Source organism: Callospermophilus lateralis, chromosome 18 (assembly GCF_048772815.1).
Source record: "Callospermophilus lateralis isolate mCalLat2 chromosome 18, mCalLat2.hap1, whole genome shotgun sequence".
Lineage (NCBI taxonomy): Eukaryota > Metazoa > Chordata > Mammalia > Rodentia > Sciuridae > Callospermophilus > Callospermophilus lateralis.
The window spans coordinates 11612842-11632403 of NC_135322.1; the positions used below are offsets into that span (position 1 = coordinate 11612842).

Below are 19562 nucleotides of genomic sequence, written 5' to 3' on the forward strand. Positions count from 1 at the left end.
TTTATTTTGCATTTTGAACATGCTAAGTTGCAATCCTTCTACCTCAACCTTCTGAGCAGCTGGTGTGTGTGCCACCATGCCCATCTTATTTTATGTACTTTCTGCACATACGACATATTCATTAAAAATAATAGTGTCAATAGCAAAGCCAAAGCTAGAACCCAGTTCTCTGGATTTCCACATTGTGACTTTTAAAACTCTGGTGACAGAAGTTCAAAATGCTTGCTATCTCTGGAAGAGGGTGTAAAAGGACCTTTTGAGAAGATGGAGACACCTAGAGGAGGGGGGACCACACAAATCTACATATAAGTAGAACTGCACCCGTTTATACACTTAAGACTTGTGGATTTTACTAGGTATGTCATATCGCAACAGAAAGCAAATAATTTAAAATACAACATATAATTAAATGATATCATTTCTGAGATTTGCATTTAAATAACATAGAAAGTGAGGAAGCGGCTGGAAGCATAGAAGGTATTTTAAAATGTATTCCTGGAAGTTTATTGTACTCTTCATTTCTCTATGGTTGAAGCTCTCATATATAGTGAACCCTGTGTATCCACAGATTCTTCATCTGTGGATTCGATCAACTGCAGATCGTGTATAAATCATCCGCACTGGGTTAGGCATCATAAATAACCTAGAGATGATTTGAAGTGTACAAGAGAATCTGCATAGGTTATATGCAAATACTGCATCATTTATATAAGGAACTTGAGCATCCCCTTATTTCAGTATCCTGGGCAGGAGGCAGAGAGGGATCTGGAATCAATCCTCTGCAGATACTAAGGAACGACCGTGTAAGTGCATACATATATATGAATAGATGAAAGAGAGTTCAGATCCCCACTCAACTCTCAGTGACCCGTTGGCTCCCTCCCTTGGGCACTCAGGATGTCTGCCTTTCCTCAGTTATGCAAAGGATTCAATGCCTGGGTCTTACAGGTGACACTGCCCCTTCCTAAGATCCCCCCACCCTCCCTAGTTTAAGGAAACTGGAAGCCTGGGTCAGCACCAAGGACAGATCCATGGTGTTGGGTCTCAGAACCACAGACAGCAACTTGACTAATGGGGCACAAAAGATGGAAAATGGAGAGACGCATCCTTCCCACCTGGAGTCAAAGAAGAGTCATTCGGTATCATCAAAAGAGAGTATTACTTCAACAAATATTCCTTGAGCATCTCTACATGCCAGGCACTGTTCTATACACTGGAATAGCAATCTCTGTCCTTAAACAACTAGACAATTAAGAAAATAAAGTCGTCAGGCATGGTGGTGCATGCCTATAATCCCAGCAACTCCAGAGGCTAAGGCAGGAGGGTTGTGAGTTCAAAGCCAGCCTCGACAACTTAGCGAGGCCCTAAGCAATTTAGTGAGACCCTGAAGAAAGTGAAAAATTTTTTAAAAGGCTGGGGATGTGACTCAGTAGTAAAGTACCCCTGGCTTCAATTGGAAGGAAGGAAGGAAGGAAGGAAGGAAGGAAGGAAGGAAGGAAGGAAGGAAGGAGGGAAGGAAGGAAGGAAGGAAGGAAGGAAGGAAGGAAAGAAAGAATAGAGTCACTTTACATGGTTATAATTTCTATAATGAAGATAAGACAATGAAATGGGACACAGGATGTATAAGGGGATGAAAGAGACCATTCTGGAAGGGATTATCAAGAAAGAGAGTATATTTGAGCAGAGAATTAAAGAGAGGGAATGACACATGAAGAGGTTCAGGGAACAGAAAACACCAAGGCCCTGAGGTAGAAATAGCGTGGCCTGTTGGAGGATCAGCCAAAAAGCCAATGGGAGGACACAAGTGGAAGTCAGGGGAGAGAGGTTGGGCAAGGTAGGTGGCAACACCCAGAAAAAGATGGAGAGAGACAAGAAAGTGTATAAGACAAGCAGAGATTTACTGGAAAGACTCTGAGGCAAACAGAAGCAAAACTGTACTGGCTACAATTCATACAGTGCAATTTCCATTATTGATTCATATGTATATACATGTATTATGTATACACACATACGTATACGCATGTTCATATATGTACCCTTGTGTTGTGGAAAACTTCAAACATACAGAAGTGAACAGAAGAATATACTATTTGCTACTATTGTATAACAAGCCACTCTAAAACTTAGTACTTAAAATCAACAACAAAAAAGTATCATTTCTCATGATTCTGAGGGTTAGCTGGGCCCTTCTTCTGGTCTATCTCATGAGGTTACTCATGTGGCTACTTTCTACAAGGGCTATATTGGAGGTTTTGCTCAGGATGCCTTGATTCTCCTCTGATAGTCCCTCCCCCAAGGGATTAGCTTGGGCTTCCTTACAGCATGGTGGCTTTATAGTTTGAAGAGCACAAAAACAGAAGTTTCTTGTGCTCTTGACAACTGGACCTGGAACTAGCTGGCATCATTTATGCCACATTCTATTTATCAAAGACAGACAGAAGGAGAGGGGACTATACTTCTTAGTGGGAGAAGACACATGCCAGGACAGCCAGGGAAGGAACCATTAGCAGCCAGCCTGGGACCCAATGTACCACAGGTGCTAAATACATACCAGGTCCTGTGTTGCAGGCTCCTGACAGTGTACCTCACCTTATCCTCAAGGAACCCTATGACAGAGGTAGATAATTATCATCCCCATTTCACAAGGCTCAGGACACCCAGCTAGGGACAGCAGCTGGACTGAACTCAGGTCTCTCTCTAAAGCAGGCTGTATGTATGTTAGATCCCAGGCAGGGCATAGTCTGAGGGAGGAGGAGCCCCCAGCCCCTCCTCCCTCAGACCCAGGAGACATGCTCCAGCCCTCCTCCCTAAGATTCACATCCAGACAAACTAAAGTCTCTAGGACATTTTTGTGTGTGTGTATGTGTGTGTGTGTACATGTGCATATGTATGCATGTTAGTATAATAACTTATACGATTCTTATTTGGTGGGAAACACAGATAAAAAAGGGGAAAAATCAATAAACACAGAAAGAAAGAAAAAGGAGGAAGGCATGCTCTTGGAGATTCAGAACAAAAGAGAAACAGAGAAGTCAGTCCAGTGACAGACTGAGTGAAAATGAAAGACTGAGGTCAACTAACCACGAGGTCTGTCTTCCGGAACCTGGAAGCATCACGAGGGCAGGTCTGTTGCCTACTTTGTTAATCATGATATTCCCCAGTTCTTAGAAAGAGAGTGCCTGGCACTCAGGAAGGCTCAATTACAAGAACTGGGTAAACAGAGGGCCTGCAGTTCCCAAAACCACCACAAGGTGGGAGTCTCCTTATTCCCCTGAGCCCGCCAATGCCAAGGTCCCAAAGACAGTGGTTGGAGGATTGGCCCCCACAGGCCTCTGACTTTCAGGATGTCTTCCCCCCGGGGCTCAGCCCTGCCGCCTTCCCCTGCACCAGCCCTGGGCGACAACTGACCTTTCCACTGAGACACCCTCTTCTTCAGTCCCCTCCACCACCCTGCCCAGTTAAACAACTCTTTGTCCTTGGCCCCTTCCGGCTGGGCCCTAAGGCACCTGGGTCCCTTCCAGACCCGGAGATGGGGCTAGGTTGAAGGTGGGGCAGCTGGGACCAGGCCAGGGAGAAGCCCTGGGAACTTCTGAATGAGTTCTTCTGTCTTCCTGGACCAGAAGTGTGGGATCCAGTTCCCTCTTCCCTCAGACACAGAAGTCCAGGCCCCCAGCCTCCTCCCTTGGACCCAGGGGTCCAGGCCCCCAGCCCCTCCTCCCTCAGACCCAGGAGGCCTGCTCCAGCTCTCCTCCCTCCGACCCTGGGGTCCAGGCCCCCAGTACCTCCTCCCTCAGACCCAGGGGTCCAGGCCCCCAGCCCCCCTTCCTCAGACTCAGGCGTCCAGGCCCCCAGGCCCTCCTTGGTCCTTCTCTTACTGAGATCCTCTGGTGTTCCTTCTCCCTTTCTTTACAGAGACCCCGTCTCCCTCCACTCCCCCCTTCAGGGTTGGGATCAAGGCTGAGTCACAGGAAGCTTTGGGGCCCTGAGTCACAGCCCCCACCGCCCCTCCCTGGGCTGGAGAGCGCTGGCTGATAGTGCTGTTTCCTACCCGCGGAACCCTGCTGCCCAGAACTTCAGCAGCTGAAGGCAGGTCCCCTTCCCACCATGTCCCTCAGGGCTGCCCGCTCAGGCCTCTCCCTTGTCCGTCTTCCCTGTTTTTCTTTTTTAGTTGTGGTCTCTTTGGAGACAAAATTTCTAGTTTTTTCTTTCTCTTCACTCCTGAGTCCCTTCTCCCTCCATCTCTCTGATTTTCCTTGTTCCTGTCTTGTGTGTCTGTGGTGCCAGGAGTGGACCCCAGGACCTTGTGCATGCCAACCACACTCTACCGTTGAGCTGACCTCCCCCCTTTGATTCCTGCATCCCTCTTGGCTGTCCCACTCAGTCTCTCTGCTTATCCTCTCCCAGACTCTGGGTCAGTCTCTGTCAGTTTCTCAAAAGTACCTGAAGCTGGGGACAGAAGCTGTGGAGAAGCTGGAGCTATTTTGTGGCTTTTGACTCTTAGATGGGTCATAATGTATCTCTGGGCCTCAGCTCCTCAATGGGACCAGGACAGAGTTGGAAGGAACGGGGCTGTCCACAGGGGAGCCAGTGAAGAGCAGAGGGAAACCCAAAGACAAGCTGGGGGGGGGCCGGCAAAGGGAGACCTGGAGGTAGGGAGTGAGACAGAGACCTCAATTCAGCAAGAGACAGACAGAAAAAGAATCCTAGGGACAGAATGAAGCCCGTGGAGCAGAGACAGGTGGAAAAAGAAACAGACAAGCAGCGTGGGGTGGCACGCGCCCGTCATCCCAGCGGCTTGGCAGGCTGAGGCAGGAGGATAGCAAGTTCAAGGCCAGCCTCCCTCGGCAATTTAATGAGGCTGTAAGCAACTTAGCAAGACCTTGTCTCAAAACAAAAAATTTACAGCTCCCAAGGCTGAGGCAGGAGGATCATGAGTTCACAGCCAGCCTCAGCAATGGTGAGGCGCTAAGTGAGACCCTGTCTCTAATAAAATACAAAACAGGGCTGGGTATGGGGCTCAGTGGGCAAATGCCCCTGGGTTCAATCCTTAGAGAGAGAGAGAGAGAGAGAGAAACGCAGACAATGGCGAATGCAGAGGTGCAGAGAGAGAGAGAATGAAATAGAAAACCAGGGACCAAAGAAGGAGACCCAGACAGAGATACAAGGGAGACCCAGAGACACAAAGAGGCTGAGACACAGTGAGACAGGGAGACGGAGAAGCAATGGAAACAGACGGATGGACAGGGGCATAGTTAGAGAGGGAGCGTGGCCGAGACAGACACAGGAGAGAGAACCCAGAGGTACCCAGAGCAGGAGAAGTTGAAGAAGGAGTCAGAGGTGAGAGCCAGGGACAGGAAGAGGGAGGAGAGGTGCCGAAGGAGGGTGCGGGCGGCCAGGCTGGGACGGGCTGGCGGCCACGGACTTTCTCCAGGAGCAGGAGCGCCCGCCCGGTGGCTGCACTTTCTCCAAGGAGACGCAAGCGTGGTGTCTGGGTGCGCTGGGTGTGTCTCCATCTTTCTCCCGCCGTTGGCCGCATGTATGTCACCGAGTGGTAATCAGGAACAGTGTGCCCGGCCCCATGGCAAGGCACCCCCAGGGGTTGTGTTTTTGTCACCGGGCGTGTCTGAGTGTGTGGTTTGGTGTCTCTGGGTGTGTCCTTGTGGGTTGCCTTGGTGTGGTGCCAGACGTCTGTCCGCGAGTGTTTGATTTCCCTGGGGCTGGCAGGTCCTGGGTCCTGCGTGGCACAGGACACGGGAGGGAGAAGGGTTATTTCTACACGCTCCTCGGAGAGCAGGAGTCCCGTGCATGGTGAGGTTGGTGTGCGCTGCTGTGTGTTTTGTGTGACCACATCAGTGTGTCCCTGTGTCACCGTGGGTGGGTTCTGATTTGTGTGCAGACACAGTGTGTGGACATATGTGTTCCCTGCTGCACATTAATCTGGGAGTCACTCTGGGTCACACTGCACCGCATTTGCTGCTGTGTGTCTGTGTGTTGTGTCTCTTTGTGGAACTTGGTGTGTAACACTGTGTATCACTCAGCGTTGCGACCCTGCATCTTACATCCAGGTGTATGCCCTGTTGGGGGCCTCTCCCTTCCCTGCCAAGGAACACTCAAGGTGTGCTGTGTTTGTGTGGTTGTGGATGAGCTTGTCTGGGGTCCTGGGTGGTCTTGTTGTCGCCCTGGTGTGGGCTGCAATCAGTGGGGTCACATCTGGTGTTTTATGTGACAGGTGGTTGTTTGTGAAAGGTTGTTTTTCTTGGGAAATGGGTCAGTATGTTGTGTTGCCATATGTTTACATACGACTGTATATGCTTTGTGGTTGTGCAGCCACACATCTTGGAATACAGCGCGTGTGGGTGTCATATGTGACGCTCAGTTGTGGCTTGTGGGTCAGAGGGGATGGCGTGTGTTACATTTGGGGCATAATCCCTCCACCTCAGGGGCATCATCCCCGGTTGTGTATGGTGTGGTCAAGATGTACCAGTCTGGCCAGGTGTGGTGGCACACGCCTGTAATCTCAGCAGTCTGGGGGACTGAGGCAGGAGGATTGCAAGTTCGGGGCCAGCCTCAGCAACTTAGGGAGGCCCCAAGCAACTTAGTGAGACCCTGTCTTAAAATAAAAAATAACAAGGGCCGAGGATGGGGCTCAGTGGTTAAGTATCCCCAAGTTCAATCTCTGGTACCAAAAAAAGAAAGGATACATTGTGCTGCTTGGGTCCCCTTAGGGTATTGTCCTGTGTCTGTCTCAGCAGGCATCCATTGATCCGGGTCTCTGACCATGCATTTGAACCACGCTGTACACTGGGGCATATTGTGTGTCCGGGTGAATCAGTGTGTGTTGTGAATCATCCTCATGAGCATGTGCGTTGGCGTGGCCATGCACTGCGATGTGTGTCAGTGTGTGTTTCTCTATGAGCTGGGTGGCTGGGGGGTGCCATGGCCGTGTGCCTAGGTGTTGTGTGTTTGTGTGTACTGGGTGTCGCTACATGGGTGTGTGGAGTGCGGAACACCATGACTGCCTTGTATGTGTTGGGTGTAGTGGCGTTTGGGTATCACTGTGTCAATAGTATTGTGTGTTTGTGTAGTGCTTGTTCTGTTTGTGTGGCTACAGATAGGCATTGCCCTAGGTGTGATGTCTGGGTGTGACTGTGTCAGAGAATATTGTGGCAGTTTTGAATGTAATGCTTGTGCTTGTGTGGGGACAATATTTGGGTGGCCATGTGGGCCGGAGACACTGCCTGCCTTGCTAAGTGCCGGCGTGTGTCACACCATGTGTGTGGTGTCTGGGTGTGGTTGCAGATTTCAGTTTGTGGGGAGTTGTGAGTCACTCTGAAGGTTGTGTTGCGGGCCCCAGTGTGTTAGGCTCCCTCTCCTGTGTCCTGTGGTGTCTGGGTGTGGTGGGTGTAGGTGGTATCACAAGGTGCAGACCGTTCTGGTCACAGCCCCTGTGTGGCAGTGTGTGTCTCTCCCACGTGGATGGATGCCTCTTTCTTGCTCTGCCCCAAGACACACCCCAGCCCCTCCTTAGTGTGGAAAGGGGGGGTTGGGGAGCCTCCCCCTACCCAGGGACCTCCCCTGCCCCTCCCCGCCCTGCCCAGCCGCCAACGTTACCACTCCCCAGAGGGCACAGGGCTCCGCGGTGCCTCGGAGCCAAAGCCCCAGTGCGAGCAGAGCCGGCCGCCCGCCTGGAAGCCAAAGTGGCTGCCATTTGCGTATTACGAGGTGGGGGACCCTGGGCAGGAAGCTGGCTGAGCCCCAAGACCTCAGGGGCCATGGGCGGGGAGCTGGTGTCTGGCCTGGGGGCCCTGCGGCGGCGAAAGCGCCTGCTGGAGCAGGAGAAGTGGCTGGCCGGCTGGGCGCTGGCGCTGGCGGGAATTGGCATCGGACTCATGGTGCTGCACGCGGAGATGCTGTGGTTTGGGGGGTGCCCGGTGAGTGCAGCCTTCGCGCACGGGAGGCTGGGCCTGGATCCCTGGCTCTGAGAGGGGAGGGCTGGGGTCGGACCCCTGGGTTGAGGGAGGGGGCTGGAGCTGGACCCTGGGTCGGAGGGAGGAGGGCTGGGCGTGGACCCCTGGGTTGAGGGAGGAGTGAGTTTCTGGGTCTCTGGGTCTTAGGGAGGAGGAGACTTGGGGCCTTGGCTCCTGAGACCTTGGGGAGTTCAATGTGGGGGTCTCTCCCTGCAAGAGCTGGGGAGGGAACAGGGTCACAGTGTTTCAGTCCTTGAAAAAGTTGTAACCGGACCCCTGGAGGTGCAGGCCCCGTGGAGGTCAGAGGAAGGCTGACCCCATGGCCCCAGCCTGGTGAAGGGAGGGTGGAGAGAAAGGCGAACTTCTTCCAGTAGGCGCGGCTCCTTATCTAACGTTCGCCCAGTGCCTGCACTGCCAGGGGCAGAGCCCAGAACAGTGACCGGGTGGGGGTGGGAAGTGGAAGCACCTCCTGTCCCCCATCACCTCACTTAGAAGCCCAGCTTCCCCCAGATCTGCGTGCTGCTCACCTGGGAGGCAGTGAGAGGCAGGTTGGTGTAGCCTGAACTCCTTGGTCCCGGGGAGAGGGGCTGAACCGAGGCTCCGGAGTCTGAGGGAGAAGGAGGCTTAGGCGCTCTCACACTTCTTTGGGGGAAAGGGCTGACTCTGAGGGGGGTAGGTGGGGCCAGAACAGGTCTCAGCAGGCTACAGGCACATTCCAGCCCTGGTCAGGGCAGTGATAGGGACAGATGGAGGACAAGGGTCTGAATCAGTGGCTTGAGAAGGAACAGAGTTGCCCAACAGGAAAGGAGAGGTTGAAGCCCTGTCTGGGCTTAGGGTGGTGGACGGGGGCTGCTAAAGATAGGGACGTGAAGCTCAGCCTTAGATTTGGGGATGGGGGAGTGGGCAGCTCTGGAGTAACCAGCAGCCACATGGAGGTCAAGGCAGGCCAGCTTCCTCTGGCCAGGCGGCCAGGGAGAGGGCAGCGGCAGTGAGGAGGTGGGGCAGCCGAAGCCCATGCCAACAGGAAGCATGGCCGGGGCCTACGCGGCGCTCCCACACTTCAGCACCGCGCCCAGCAGGGGAGGTGGGGCAGGGGAGCCTGGAAGATGGGAAGGGGCAAGGGCGTCCTTCCTACCCCACTCTCTTCCTCCCTGTCCTCACCTCACATTTCTTCCTTCCCTCCACCACCTGCCACTGCGTCCAGTCCATGGGTGGGACCTTGGGAAAGCTGCTGCATCCCCGATCCGCAGTTCTCACACAAGCAGCGGGCCCTCCTCCGCTTCCTTTCAATGACTGCTTTGATAACTTCCTTGTCCCCTCTGCACCTCCATCTCAGCTAATGAGCTCATTTTGCAAGGTCCCAGACACCTGCTGTCCTGGGGGAGGGGCTGCAGGAAGAGGCACCAAAGCCTGGGAAGGACAGGGGAACAAGATAGGTGTCTTTGGGGCTGGGGTTGTGGCTCAGTGGTAAGCGCTTGCCTCACATGTGTGGTCCTCAGCATCACCTAAAAACAAATAAATAAAATAAAGGTATCGTGTCCAACTACAACTAACAAAATATTTTTAAAAAATGATAGGTGTCTTGGCTTGGGAGGGGAGGAATGGAGAGAGAGACAGAGACAAAGATAAAGAGGCAGTAAGGGACAGACAGGGACAGCCACCAACATCAATAGAGCTTGGGAATCACTGAGAATTCCATATGGAGTGGCAGAAAGTCCACCAGAAAGAGAGATCTCAAAACAACCATCCCCAGAGAAAGGGGAATTCAGAGGGGTAAAGGTCCAAGTAGAGACAGTTTCAGTGGGAGAGTAGAGAGGGCCACCCGAGAGGTGCACTGCAGTGTGGGGAGGGGGGTGCTGTTGAATGAGATGAGGTTGAGACACACTGAAGACAGACAGGGAACCAGGGAGCCCTGGAAGGGTGAAGGGGTGGGGGAGGGCTAGGGACAACAGCACCATTGTTCAGGGAGGGGATGGGGGGAGGCCCCCCGGGGCAGGAAACTGGCCCTCTTCCCCTGCTCAGAGGCGGAGCCCTGGCGCAGGCCCAACCAGGGGAGCTGGCAACCTTAGGAGAAACAGGTGCAGGGCTGGGGGGGGGAGCCCAGGTGGCCCCCTCCCCTGACAGTATACCCCAAACCAACCCTTCTTAGGGAATTCAGCAGTCCCCTCTAAATCCCTCCCTCTAGAATTCTAGATTCCTCCAAGGTATTGTCACACAAAGAGAGGAAAAAAGAGTTCTCGTGGTTTCTGGAGGCCCTGTGCTTCCGGCCAGATCTGCCCTGGGCTTGGAGCCAGGAGAGAGGGGAGGAGGAGGTGCAGGGGACAGAACTGGGGGGCATTCTAAGACCTGGGGCTGGGGTCTCAAAGATTCAGTCTCATGGAAGATAGCAGGGAAGGATGTCATGTTCTTGGGGGTTGAATGGTGGTTTCTAGTCTCTTCTGGAATTGGGTGGGCATTGACATTGATTCTAGGGCAGGATCAGTTGGGTAGGAGTGAAGGGGAGGCCAGAGGTCTTTTTCTAGACGCTCTGAAAAATAATATAACCCAGGCAGTATTTTTTTACTGGAAGGGGACAGGAGAATAACAAAGCGTGTGAGCTTCAAGGTCTCCCTTCAGGGGGTCTGAATCCAGGGAGAAGAACGAAGGAAGATGAACATGGCATCTGGGACAGGACTGTCCATTTGGGAAGGAAGACAGCATCTCCCTGGGGTCCACATAATGGTTCTGAGATGTCTCTGAACTGAAACACCAGGAGTGACTGGTCTAGGGGCTAGGAAATGGGGAATGGAAGGGATGGTGGTTTCTAAGGAAGGTACAGGGAACTGGTGGACTGGAGACCTGGACCTCACGTGTTTTCTGTCCTTCCCACAGTGGGCCCTCTACCTATTCCTGGTTAAGTGCATGATCAGCATTTCCACCATCTTGCTCCTCTGCCTGATCCTGGCCTTCCATGCCAAAGAGATCCAGGTAGGGTCATTGCTATCCCTGAGCTTTGCAACCCTAAACCCCAGTGTCCTTGTGCCCTTTCAGCCCACATGTTCTACCTTCTCCTGATCTGAAGCTTCTCCACCCTCTGATGTATTCACACCCTTGCCCACTAAGAAGGACTGTAGGACAGAACCTCCCAGGGCAGCCCTGGCCCTTCCCCCACCAGCAGCCCCTGGTCTCCCCCTTACACACTCCTGATGCAGAGAATCCTACCCTTCCAGCCCTGCTGCCTGCTAGCTGGGCTCTGCCCCAGGCCACCTTACTCCAAGCCCAGCCTCCCAGATCTGTCTTTCATCTTTGTTCCCACTAATTCCAACTGCCAGTCACCTAAGGTCCTAGCTAGTACCTGCCCCTGATTTCCCTATTTCTGGCTCAATATTTCCCCAGATGGAGGAACTCTTTGCACCCCCATGCCCCCACCTCCGGTCTCCCCAGACCCATCTTCCCAGGTCCTATTGCTCCATTTCCTCTCTCCTTATACCATGGCCTTAAAATTAGAATTATTGGTCATGCATGGCAATGCTCCTGTGCAGTGCCTGGCACATGAGAGGTACTTAGTAAAAGGGTACAGATTATCATTCTCATTAATTGCAGGTGTTAGAGGGGCTGGGAGCGTAGCTGAGTGATAGAGTGCTTGCATAGCATACCAAAGGCCCTGGTTCCATCTCAGGCATTGCAAAAAATGAATAAAAATAACAGCCATAGTTAAGTGGCTTTGGCTGCCACAGCATCAGCACTCTCAGCAATAGTTAAGTGTGCCACCGCCCACCTGAAGCATCTGGGCCTCGGTTGCTGCATCTATAAAATGGAGGTACTATCCCTTTCACTGTGTCATAGCATTACCGAGGCACAACACATAAAGGGGAGAAGTGCCCCATAAATCTTGACTGTTGTTTCCCCTGATGTTATTGCTAGAACAATTACTACATGTGTTCCCAGAACAGGATTAAAAGCCGCCTCAGGAATGTGCCTATAAACTCCAAAGAGGAAGAGGTTTCTGTTTTGTTCCATTCGAATCCTCAGCATATAGGACATGGCCCGGCACACAGCCTGCGTTCAGTGAATGTTCATGAAAGTTCTGGAAGGGGGCAGAAACTAAGGGTTGGTGGAGAAAGTGGAGAGAGGTCTTCGGATCCTGCCCAGCTCCCTCCCCAGCCCTGTCCAGCTCCACGCCCTATTGCTATCTCTCTCTCCAGGGCCCAGCAGACGCCCCACCTTATCTCGGGGTGCAGAGTGGGCGGGCTGCCGCCCGGCCTGCACCTGACCCCCTCCCTGTCGCCCTTCCCCGCAGTTGTTCATGACTGACAACGGGCTCCGGGACTGGCGCGTGGCGCTGACTCCGCGGCAGGCGGCGCAGATCGTGCTGGAGCTGGCGGTGTGCGGGCTGCACCCTGCACCCGTGCGGGGCCCGCCGTGCGCGACGGGGTCGAGCGAGAAGGGGACGCAGCCCTGGCCAGGCTTCCTAGACGAGGGGGAGGCGCTGCTGTCACTAGCCATGCTGCTGCGCCTCTACCTGGTGCCCCGCGCGGTCCTCCTGCGCAGCGGCGTCCTGCTCAACGCGTCCTACCGCAGCATCGGTGCTCTCAACCAGGTCCGCTTCCGCCACTGGTTCGTGGCCAAGCTGTACATGAACACGCACCCGGGCCGCCTGCTGCTCGGCCTCACGCTTGGCCTCTGGCTCACCACAGCCTGGGTGCTCTCGGTGGCGGAGAGGTGAGGGTCCTGCGGCTTAGGGAGGGAGGCGGGTGGCTCGGAGTGGTGCACGTGGACGCCAACGGTGGGGACAGGTCAGTTTCCATCCTTGCTCACGTCCCCATCCACACAGCAGTCCAAGCCAGTGCTCCACAGATGACCTTCAGCGCCTGCCCCGCCCCCCCAGACCCCAGGCAGCCCACCCTTCTGGCTCCCCTTCTCCCATCTCCAAACCCAGGCTACCAGTTACATCTGCCTTGGCGGAAGGGGACTGCTGATCCAAATTAGCATAGCGGTCCTGTAGGAATTTGCTGTGAGCCTGGAAAGGAGGTGTTCGCAGCTACTCTGGAAAGTCCCTGCAGGGAATTGGGTCCTGGCTGCCACCTGGAAACTGTATAAAACTCAGGGTTTTTATTTTGTTCTGTCACACTGGGGATTGAACCTGGGGTGCTCTACCACTGAGCAACATCCCCAGCCCTTTATTATTATTATTTTTATTTTTGAGAGAGGGTCTGGCTAAGTTGCCCAGGCTGGCCTTGAACTTGCAATCCTCCTACCTCAGCCTCCCAAGTCACTTAGATTACAGGCAAGTGCCACCACACCTGGTGATCTTCAGCAAGGGACAGATTTTTTAGAGTTCCACCTTTTGGGTTTTTATAGGGCCACTTGTAGGCCATGCAGCACCTTTGTGGAAGTTAGAAAAAGGCACTCCTTTCTCCTGGTGAGTGCAACCCTGTCAGGTCTGACTTCAGGCAGAGTTTCAGTCCCCTCTCAGTCCTTGGCCACACACTCTGTGCCAACCCCTTGACCGCCTCGATGCAGGCTTTGGAACTGGCCAGACTCAGGTTCAAATCCCACAGCCCAGAGTGGCTCAGCATAGCAGAAAGGAGGCTCTCCAAAGCCTGGAACTTACTGCCCAAGTTCATCCTGGGACTAGGTGTGGATGGGGAGGGAGAGCGCATGGCGGGTGGAGGGGAGCAAACATCTTGGACATCTCTAGGGTGGGATTTCAGAACTAACCTATCCTTTCCCATAGGCAGGCTGTTAATGCCACTGGGCACCTCTCAGACACGTTGTGGCTGATCCCCATCACGTTCCTGACCATTGGCTATGGGGATGTGGTGCCAGGTACCATGTGGGGCAAGATTGTCTGTCTCTGCACTGGAGTTATGGTGAGTCCAAGTCCCTAGAAACCCTGCCCCCTCCAAACTGCTTATCCTCAGAGCCCCAGGAAACCATGGAGCCAACACAGGATCTCAGGGACACCCCATGAAAATGTTGTTCCCCACCCAGCCTGTCCCCTCTCAGGGACCCAGACACAAAACCATTTTCTTTGAGACCAAGGAATCCAGCCACTAAGTCCTTGCTCTCTCCAGAACCTGGGACCATAGACTGTGATCCTAGGACCTGTTCCCGCCCCAGGGACCTCCGCCCCCTGATTTCCCAGCCCCTTTGCTTCTAGAACCTGGGGATCTGGTCTCTTAACCTCTATCAAGGGTTTAGGGTCATCACCAGGATCATGCCTTTGGGACCAGGCTCCAAGGGTTCAAATCTCCACTTCTGCTTCTCCGCTGGGGATCTTAGGCAAGCTGCAAAATCTCCAGGCCTCAATTTCCTCATCTGTAAAATGGGGATGCCGATGCTGGTGTACTCCTCATCAGGTGCTGAGACAATTACATGAGTTAAACCATGTAAAGGGCTTCAAACAGTGCCTAGCACACAGGAAGAGCTCAGTAAATGGGACTTTGGGAGAGCACCATTACTATAACTGGTCCCAGACACACAGCTACCCCCACCCCAGTTCCTGTGCTCTCAAGGATGAAACTGAGACCCCCTCAGCCCCAGGCTCAAGCTTCCTGCTGAACCCAGCCATCCAGCTCCTTCGCACCACAGCCCCATCCCGCTCCAGGGCCCGGCCCCCAATGCCTTGGTCTTCATCTCCCCACAAGATCTGGCTCCCTCTGCCCTCCCAGATCTGAGTCTCCAGTTCTGATGTCCTAGGGAGGACATGTTGAATGCCTAAGCCCTGGGTCCATAGGGACAGGGGCTGGGGGGCAGGGAAATGTGAGCCCCCACCCCCGCCCCAGTGGTGAGTCTTCAGGACAAGGAAAGAGGGGCAGAGACTTAGCCAGGAAAATGCTCCCAAAGGGCCAGGCCCCTTGGGACTGAATGGGACCTTCTCCCTCACCTGACAGAAGGAGAAACTGAGACCCAGAGAGATAAGGCACGTGAGGCTCACAGCCCCCTCCTGGCCCAGGGTTCCACCGTGCGGTGGATGAGGGCTTACTTTTACTGGGGACGTACCTGTGCCAGTCTCTGCCCCCAAACGTTTGCCAGGCGTCAGCTCATGGAGTTCCCAGAGACACTCCACAGGGGGCATGCCCATTTTCAGATAAGAAATGGAAATACCGAGAGATAAATGACTCGCTCAGAACTGGGCTTGGACCTAGTCAGTCCTGGGAGCCCGTGTTGGTGACTAGTGAACCGCTCTGAGTGATTGAGACTTGAGACACGGGACACGGGGAGCTTCCAAGGAGGATTCATTCCAAGTCCAGGGAGAGAGGGCAGAGGCCACGGAGCAGCAGGGATTTGACCGGCCCCTGAAGGCCCAGGAAAGTGTTCAGCAGAGAGCACTCAGGCAGGTGGGGAGAGCACAGCCAGGGCTGAGGCCTGGACCGAAGAAGGCCTCCAGAGCCAGGCTGAGAAGTTAGGGAAGTGGGAGCCCAGGTGGGGTTTAGAGTGAGGGGCGCAAGGTCATAATAGGGTGTCAGGACTCCCGCGGGTCAAGCAGGGTGAGTGGGGGGCTGGGCTGAAGATTGTCCTGGAGGGAAATGAGTTGGGAAGAGACCTCAGGAGTGTGAGGGTCACTCCCAGGGACCTGATGGCCGACTAAGAGTGAGTAGTGAGAAGGGGCCCCTTGGGAGCCCGTGGTCTGCCCCTCCCGACCAGCTCTTCTCCCTCTTCCAATGTAAAAGAGGCCATGCTGGTGGGGTGTGACCGCTATGGGAGCCTCTGGACTCGGACACGTGCACTTTATGACCCTGTTTTGGGCGCTCGGGGCTGTGGGTCCCTGGCTCTCCTCTCAGAGCCTCTTTTCCGGTTGTCACTTGGGGATGGTTCCCTGCCCCCCGTGACTGCTGGGAGGTTTTTAGAGAGGGTTGGTGGCACAGGGCTGGCCCCCAGAGTCCCATAGCCTGACGCCACAGTGCCTGCTGTGCCCACAGGGGGTGTGCTGCACAGCCCTGCTGGTGGCCGTGGTGGCCCGGAAGCTAGAGTTTAACAAGGCGGAGAAGCACGTGCACAACTTCATGATGGACATCCATTATGCCAAAGAGGTAGGCTGGGCGCGGGCCACCCCAGAGCTTGGCCCTTCCCTCCCCGTGCCAGCCCCCGGAAGTGCCCCTTCGCAGAGCCCTCGGGTCTGTGTCCACTGACTCTGTGCCACCCGCTGCCAGATGAAGGAGTCAGCTGCCCGCCTGCTGCAGGAGGCCTGGATGTACTACAAACACACGCGCAGGAAGGACTCCAGGGCTGCCCGCAGGCATCAGCGCAAGCTGCTGGCCGCCATCCACACGTGAGGGCAGCTGTGTGTCCTGTCCCCTGTCTGCGTGGCTGTGTGTGTGCATGCCCATGCGTGTCCAGGTCAGGACACCCACGGGTGGTCTCGCTCAGCAAATGTCGGGGATCTCGGTCTGGATGTGGCTGGATGCGTCTGCAGGCCTGGAGTCTCGGGCCGCTGCAGAGTGGGGGCTCCTCTGCACCTTCAGGCTCTCAGGCAACACCTCTTCTTTGTGCTATGTCCATGTTCGTCTCTGCTCCCCTTGTCCCACGCCTCAGCTAAGGCCAGCTGGGGACCAGGTTGTAGGAAAACCGACTCCCAGCTCCCCCCCCCCGCCCCCCTGCAGGTTCCGACAGGTGCGGCTGAAACACCGAAAGCTCCGAGAGCAAGTGAACTCCATGGTGGACATCTCCAAGGTACCAGGTCTGGAAGAAGGGGAGGCTGGGCCTCTGGCAGGGACATCTGGCTCTAAAATAGGGGATCTTACCTGGGCCCGGTGGCCCACACACAACCCAGTGACTTGGGAGGCTGAGGCAGGTGGGTTACAAGTTCAAAGCCAGCCTCACCAACTCAGTGAGACCCTGACTCCAAATAAAATACAAAAGGGGCTGGGATGTGGCTCAGTGGTTAAATGCCCCTGAGTTCAATCCCTGGAACCAAAATAATAATAATATAAAATAGTATTGCCAGGTGCAGTGGCACACGCCTACAAGCCCAGCAACTGGGGAGGCTGAGGCAGGAGGATCAAATGAATGAGGATCTAAGCAACTTAGTAAGATCGTCTCAAAATAAAAAATAAAAAGGCCTGGAGATGTGGCTCAGTGGTAAAGTGCCCCTGGGTTCAATCCCCAGTACCAAAAAAAAAAAAAAGGGAAGGTTGGGGGGGCCTTGGCAGGAGCCTGGTACACATAGGTGATCAGTAAAGGCTTATGGTTGAAGGAATGAAGAAAGGAATAAAGCAGAACAAAGCTACTTATATTTATGTAAAATTCAGATCCTCTTCTGAACTTAAAAAAAATAAAATTGTGCCAGGCATACGCCTGTAATCCCAGTGATCTGGGAGGCTGAGACAGAAGGATGGCAAATTAGAGGCCAGCTCCAGCAACTTAGTGAGACCATTTCAAAACAAAATTTTTAAAAAGGACTGGGGATGTAGCTCAGTGGTAGAGTGTTTGCCTAGCATGTGTGAGGCACTGGGTTTCATCCCAAGTACTGGGGAAAAAACAAAAAAAACAACCACCCCAATGTTTGATTTCAAATTATCTTTATTATCAAGTTACTTACATGTGGACGGATATAAAATTCTTTCCAACAATGACTCTTACACAATAAAACCAAAGCAAATTTACAAATCAAGAACAAACATAGATGGCAAAATTCAACTTAGGATCACTGACAAGAATACAGGTGACATTGTTTCAGTAAAAGTCTATTGTGAAGGGGATGCTCACTGTTGAAGGGGCCCCGTGCTGGGCCAGGCTGCCTGCCAGCCTAGGTGTGTCTCACCTGGCTCGATCAAACCATTTGATTCCACCAGTGCTGAGGGACAGTGACGTCACTCGCCCTTGGTCTGGTTCGTGGCACCTTTTCTTCATGTGGTGGCCTTTGCTTTTTCTCATTAGGCCACGACAGTTCAAACAGTGGCTCTTGGCACCAATGCCATGGTAAACACAGTCACAGATTCAGGCCCCAAAACGGCATGGCCAGGCTGGGGTTGTGGCTCAGTGGTAGAGCGCTTGCTTGGCACGCATCAGGCACTGGGTTTGATCCGTAGCACCACATTAAAAGAAAAAAAAAACTGAATAAATAAAATAAAGGTATTGTGTCCATCTACAATTAAAAATATTTTTAAAAAAACAGCACGGCAGGTGTTAGTGAGGAGGTGATGGCCCAGGTCTGCCAGAAAGGGCCGGTTGTCATTTCTGAAGATTATTGAATTTAAAACACAGCATTCAAGAATTCCCATAGGAAGTTCACACAGGGACTGGGGATATGGCTCAGTTGGTAGAGTGCTTGCCTTGTATGCATAAGGCCCTGGGTTCGATTCCCAGCACCTAAAAAAGAAAAAGAAAGCTCACAGAGCCTCAGGAATCAGACTGTGAATCCCCAGTTTGGGAGTGCAGTAAATGGGCTGTCAGGATTTCAAAGCCAGGCCTATCAATTGCACAGATATTTGATGCACATTTTTATGTGCCAGGTCCTATTCTAGGTGCTCTGTGCCTCAGTCTCCTCAGCTATAAGATGGGAACAGGATTCCTGCTCCCTGTGGCTTTTAAGAGGCTCTAAATCCACACAGGAAAAATCCCTGGCCACGCAACTGGGCTTTGGGTGATTAAGAAAGGGCACCAATTATAACTGAGGATAATCTTCAAGGGTCAGTAAGGACTCATCAGTGCTGGAGTGGGGAGGAGTCCACCCTAGCCCCTGACAGCCCCTGACACCTGACCCTCTCTTCTCACCCAGATGCACATGATCCTGTGTGACCTGCAGCTGGGCCTGAGCAGCTCGCACCGGGCCCTGGAGAAGCGGATCGATGCCTTGGCAGGGAAACTGGACGCCCTGACGGAGCTGCTGGGCACTGCCCTGGGGCCACAGCAACTCCCAGAACCCAGTCAGGAGGCCACGTAGCTGGTGAGGGGGCTGGGACTTGGACAGGAAGAAAGGTCGGAGGAAGGGGACCTGTGGCCAGTGTCATGTGGCCACACTTTCTCTTGGGCTGTGGCTCTGCCAGGAGGAAAGGACTCTGAGTTCAGGGCTGGACTGGGAGAAAAGGAGGGCGCCCCTCCTTCTCCCCTGGACTCCTTCCTGCCCCTCAGTGACCCCCTCCTTCTTTGCTTGGTCTCTCTCTCTCTCTCTGCCTGTCCCTGGGCACTCAAGCTCTGTGCAGCCTGCGCTTATGTCCAAATGCCCCCTGCACCTGGTCTCCTGGTGCCAGCCCGCCCACCCTCTGCCTCCCGCCTCGCCCACTGCTTCTGTCGGCTTCCATCTTGGTAAGTGCCACTCTCACTGTCCTTCTCCCGTCTGGACTGCCTGTCCACCCATCTCTCTCTCTTTCTCTCCCCTCAGGATCCATGGAGGACAATCAGGCTCCTTTCCCAAGATGGAGGTCAAGGGCATCCTCCCTGCCACTCCTGACCTAGCCCTGTGAAGAAAATACCTCAAGGTGTGAGGACTAGCGGGGGCGCCTTGGGTGGGTTGACTTTCCGATGGCAGTAGCCATCAGGGGATGCGCTGAAGGGGAAGCCTTGGACCTCCAGAGACCCCAGATGGGAACATGGCCAGCACTACCCCCCACGCCCTCATCAGGACCACTCTCACTGTGCTGCTATAGAGGACCTCTGGCTTTCGGTTAGAAG

At 53.9% G+C, this 19562-nt stretch overlaps 1 protein-coding gene across 1 annotated transcript; it reads left to right on the forward strand.

The window, feature by feature from the left end:
- Positions 1-7772: 7772 nt before the first annotated feature.
- On the forward strand, positions 7773-19348 carry Kcnn4 (potassium calcium-activated channel subfamily N member 4). Its single transcript, XM_076838853.2, has 9 exons — positions 7773-7931; positions 10839-10934; positions 12247-12668; positions 13684-13819; positions 15872-15982; positions 16103-16221; positions 16553-16622; positions 18670-18837; positions 19273-19348. Exons 1-8 carry the CDS (start codon positions 7773-7775, stop codon positions 18832-18834), a joined length of 1278 nt encoding a protein of 425 aa, XP_076694968.2. The 3' UTR covers positions 18835-18837; positions 19273-19348.
- Positions 19349-19562: the final 214 nt, after the last annotated feature.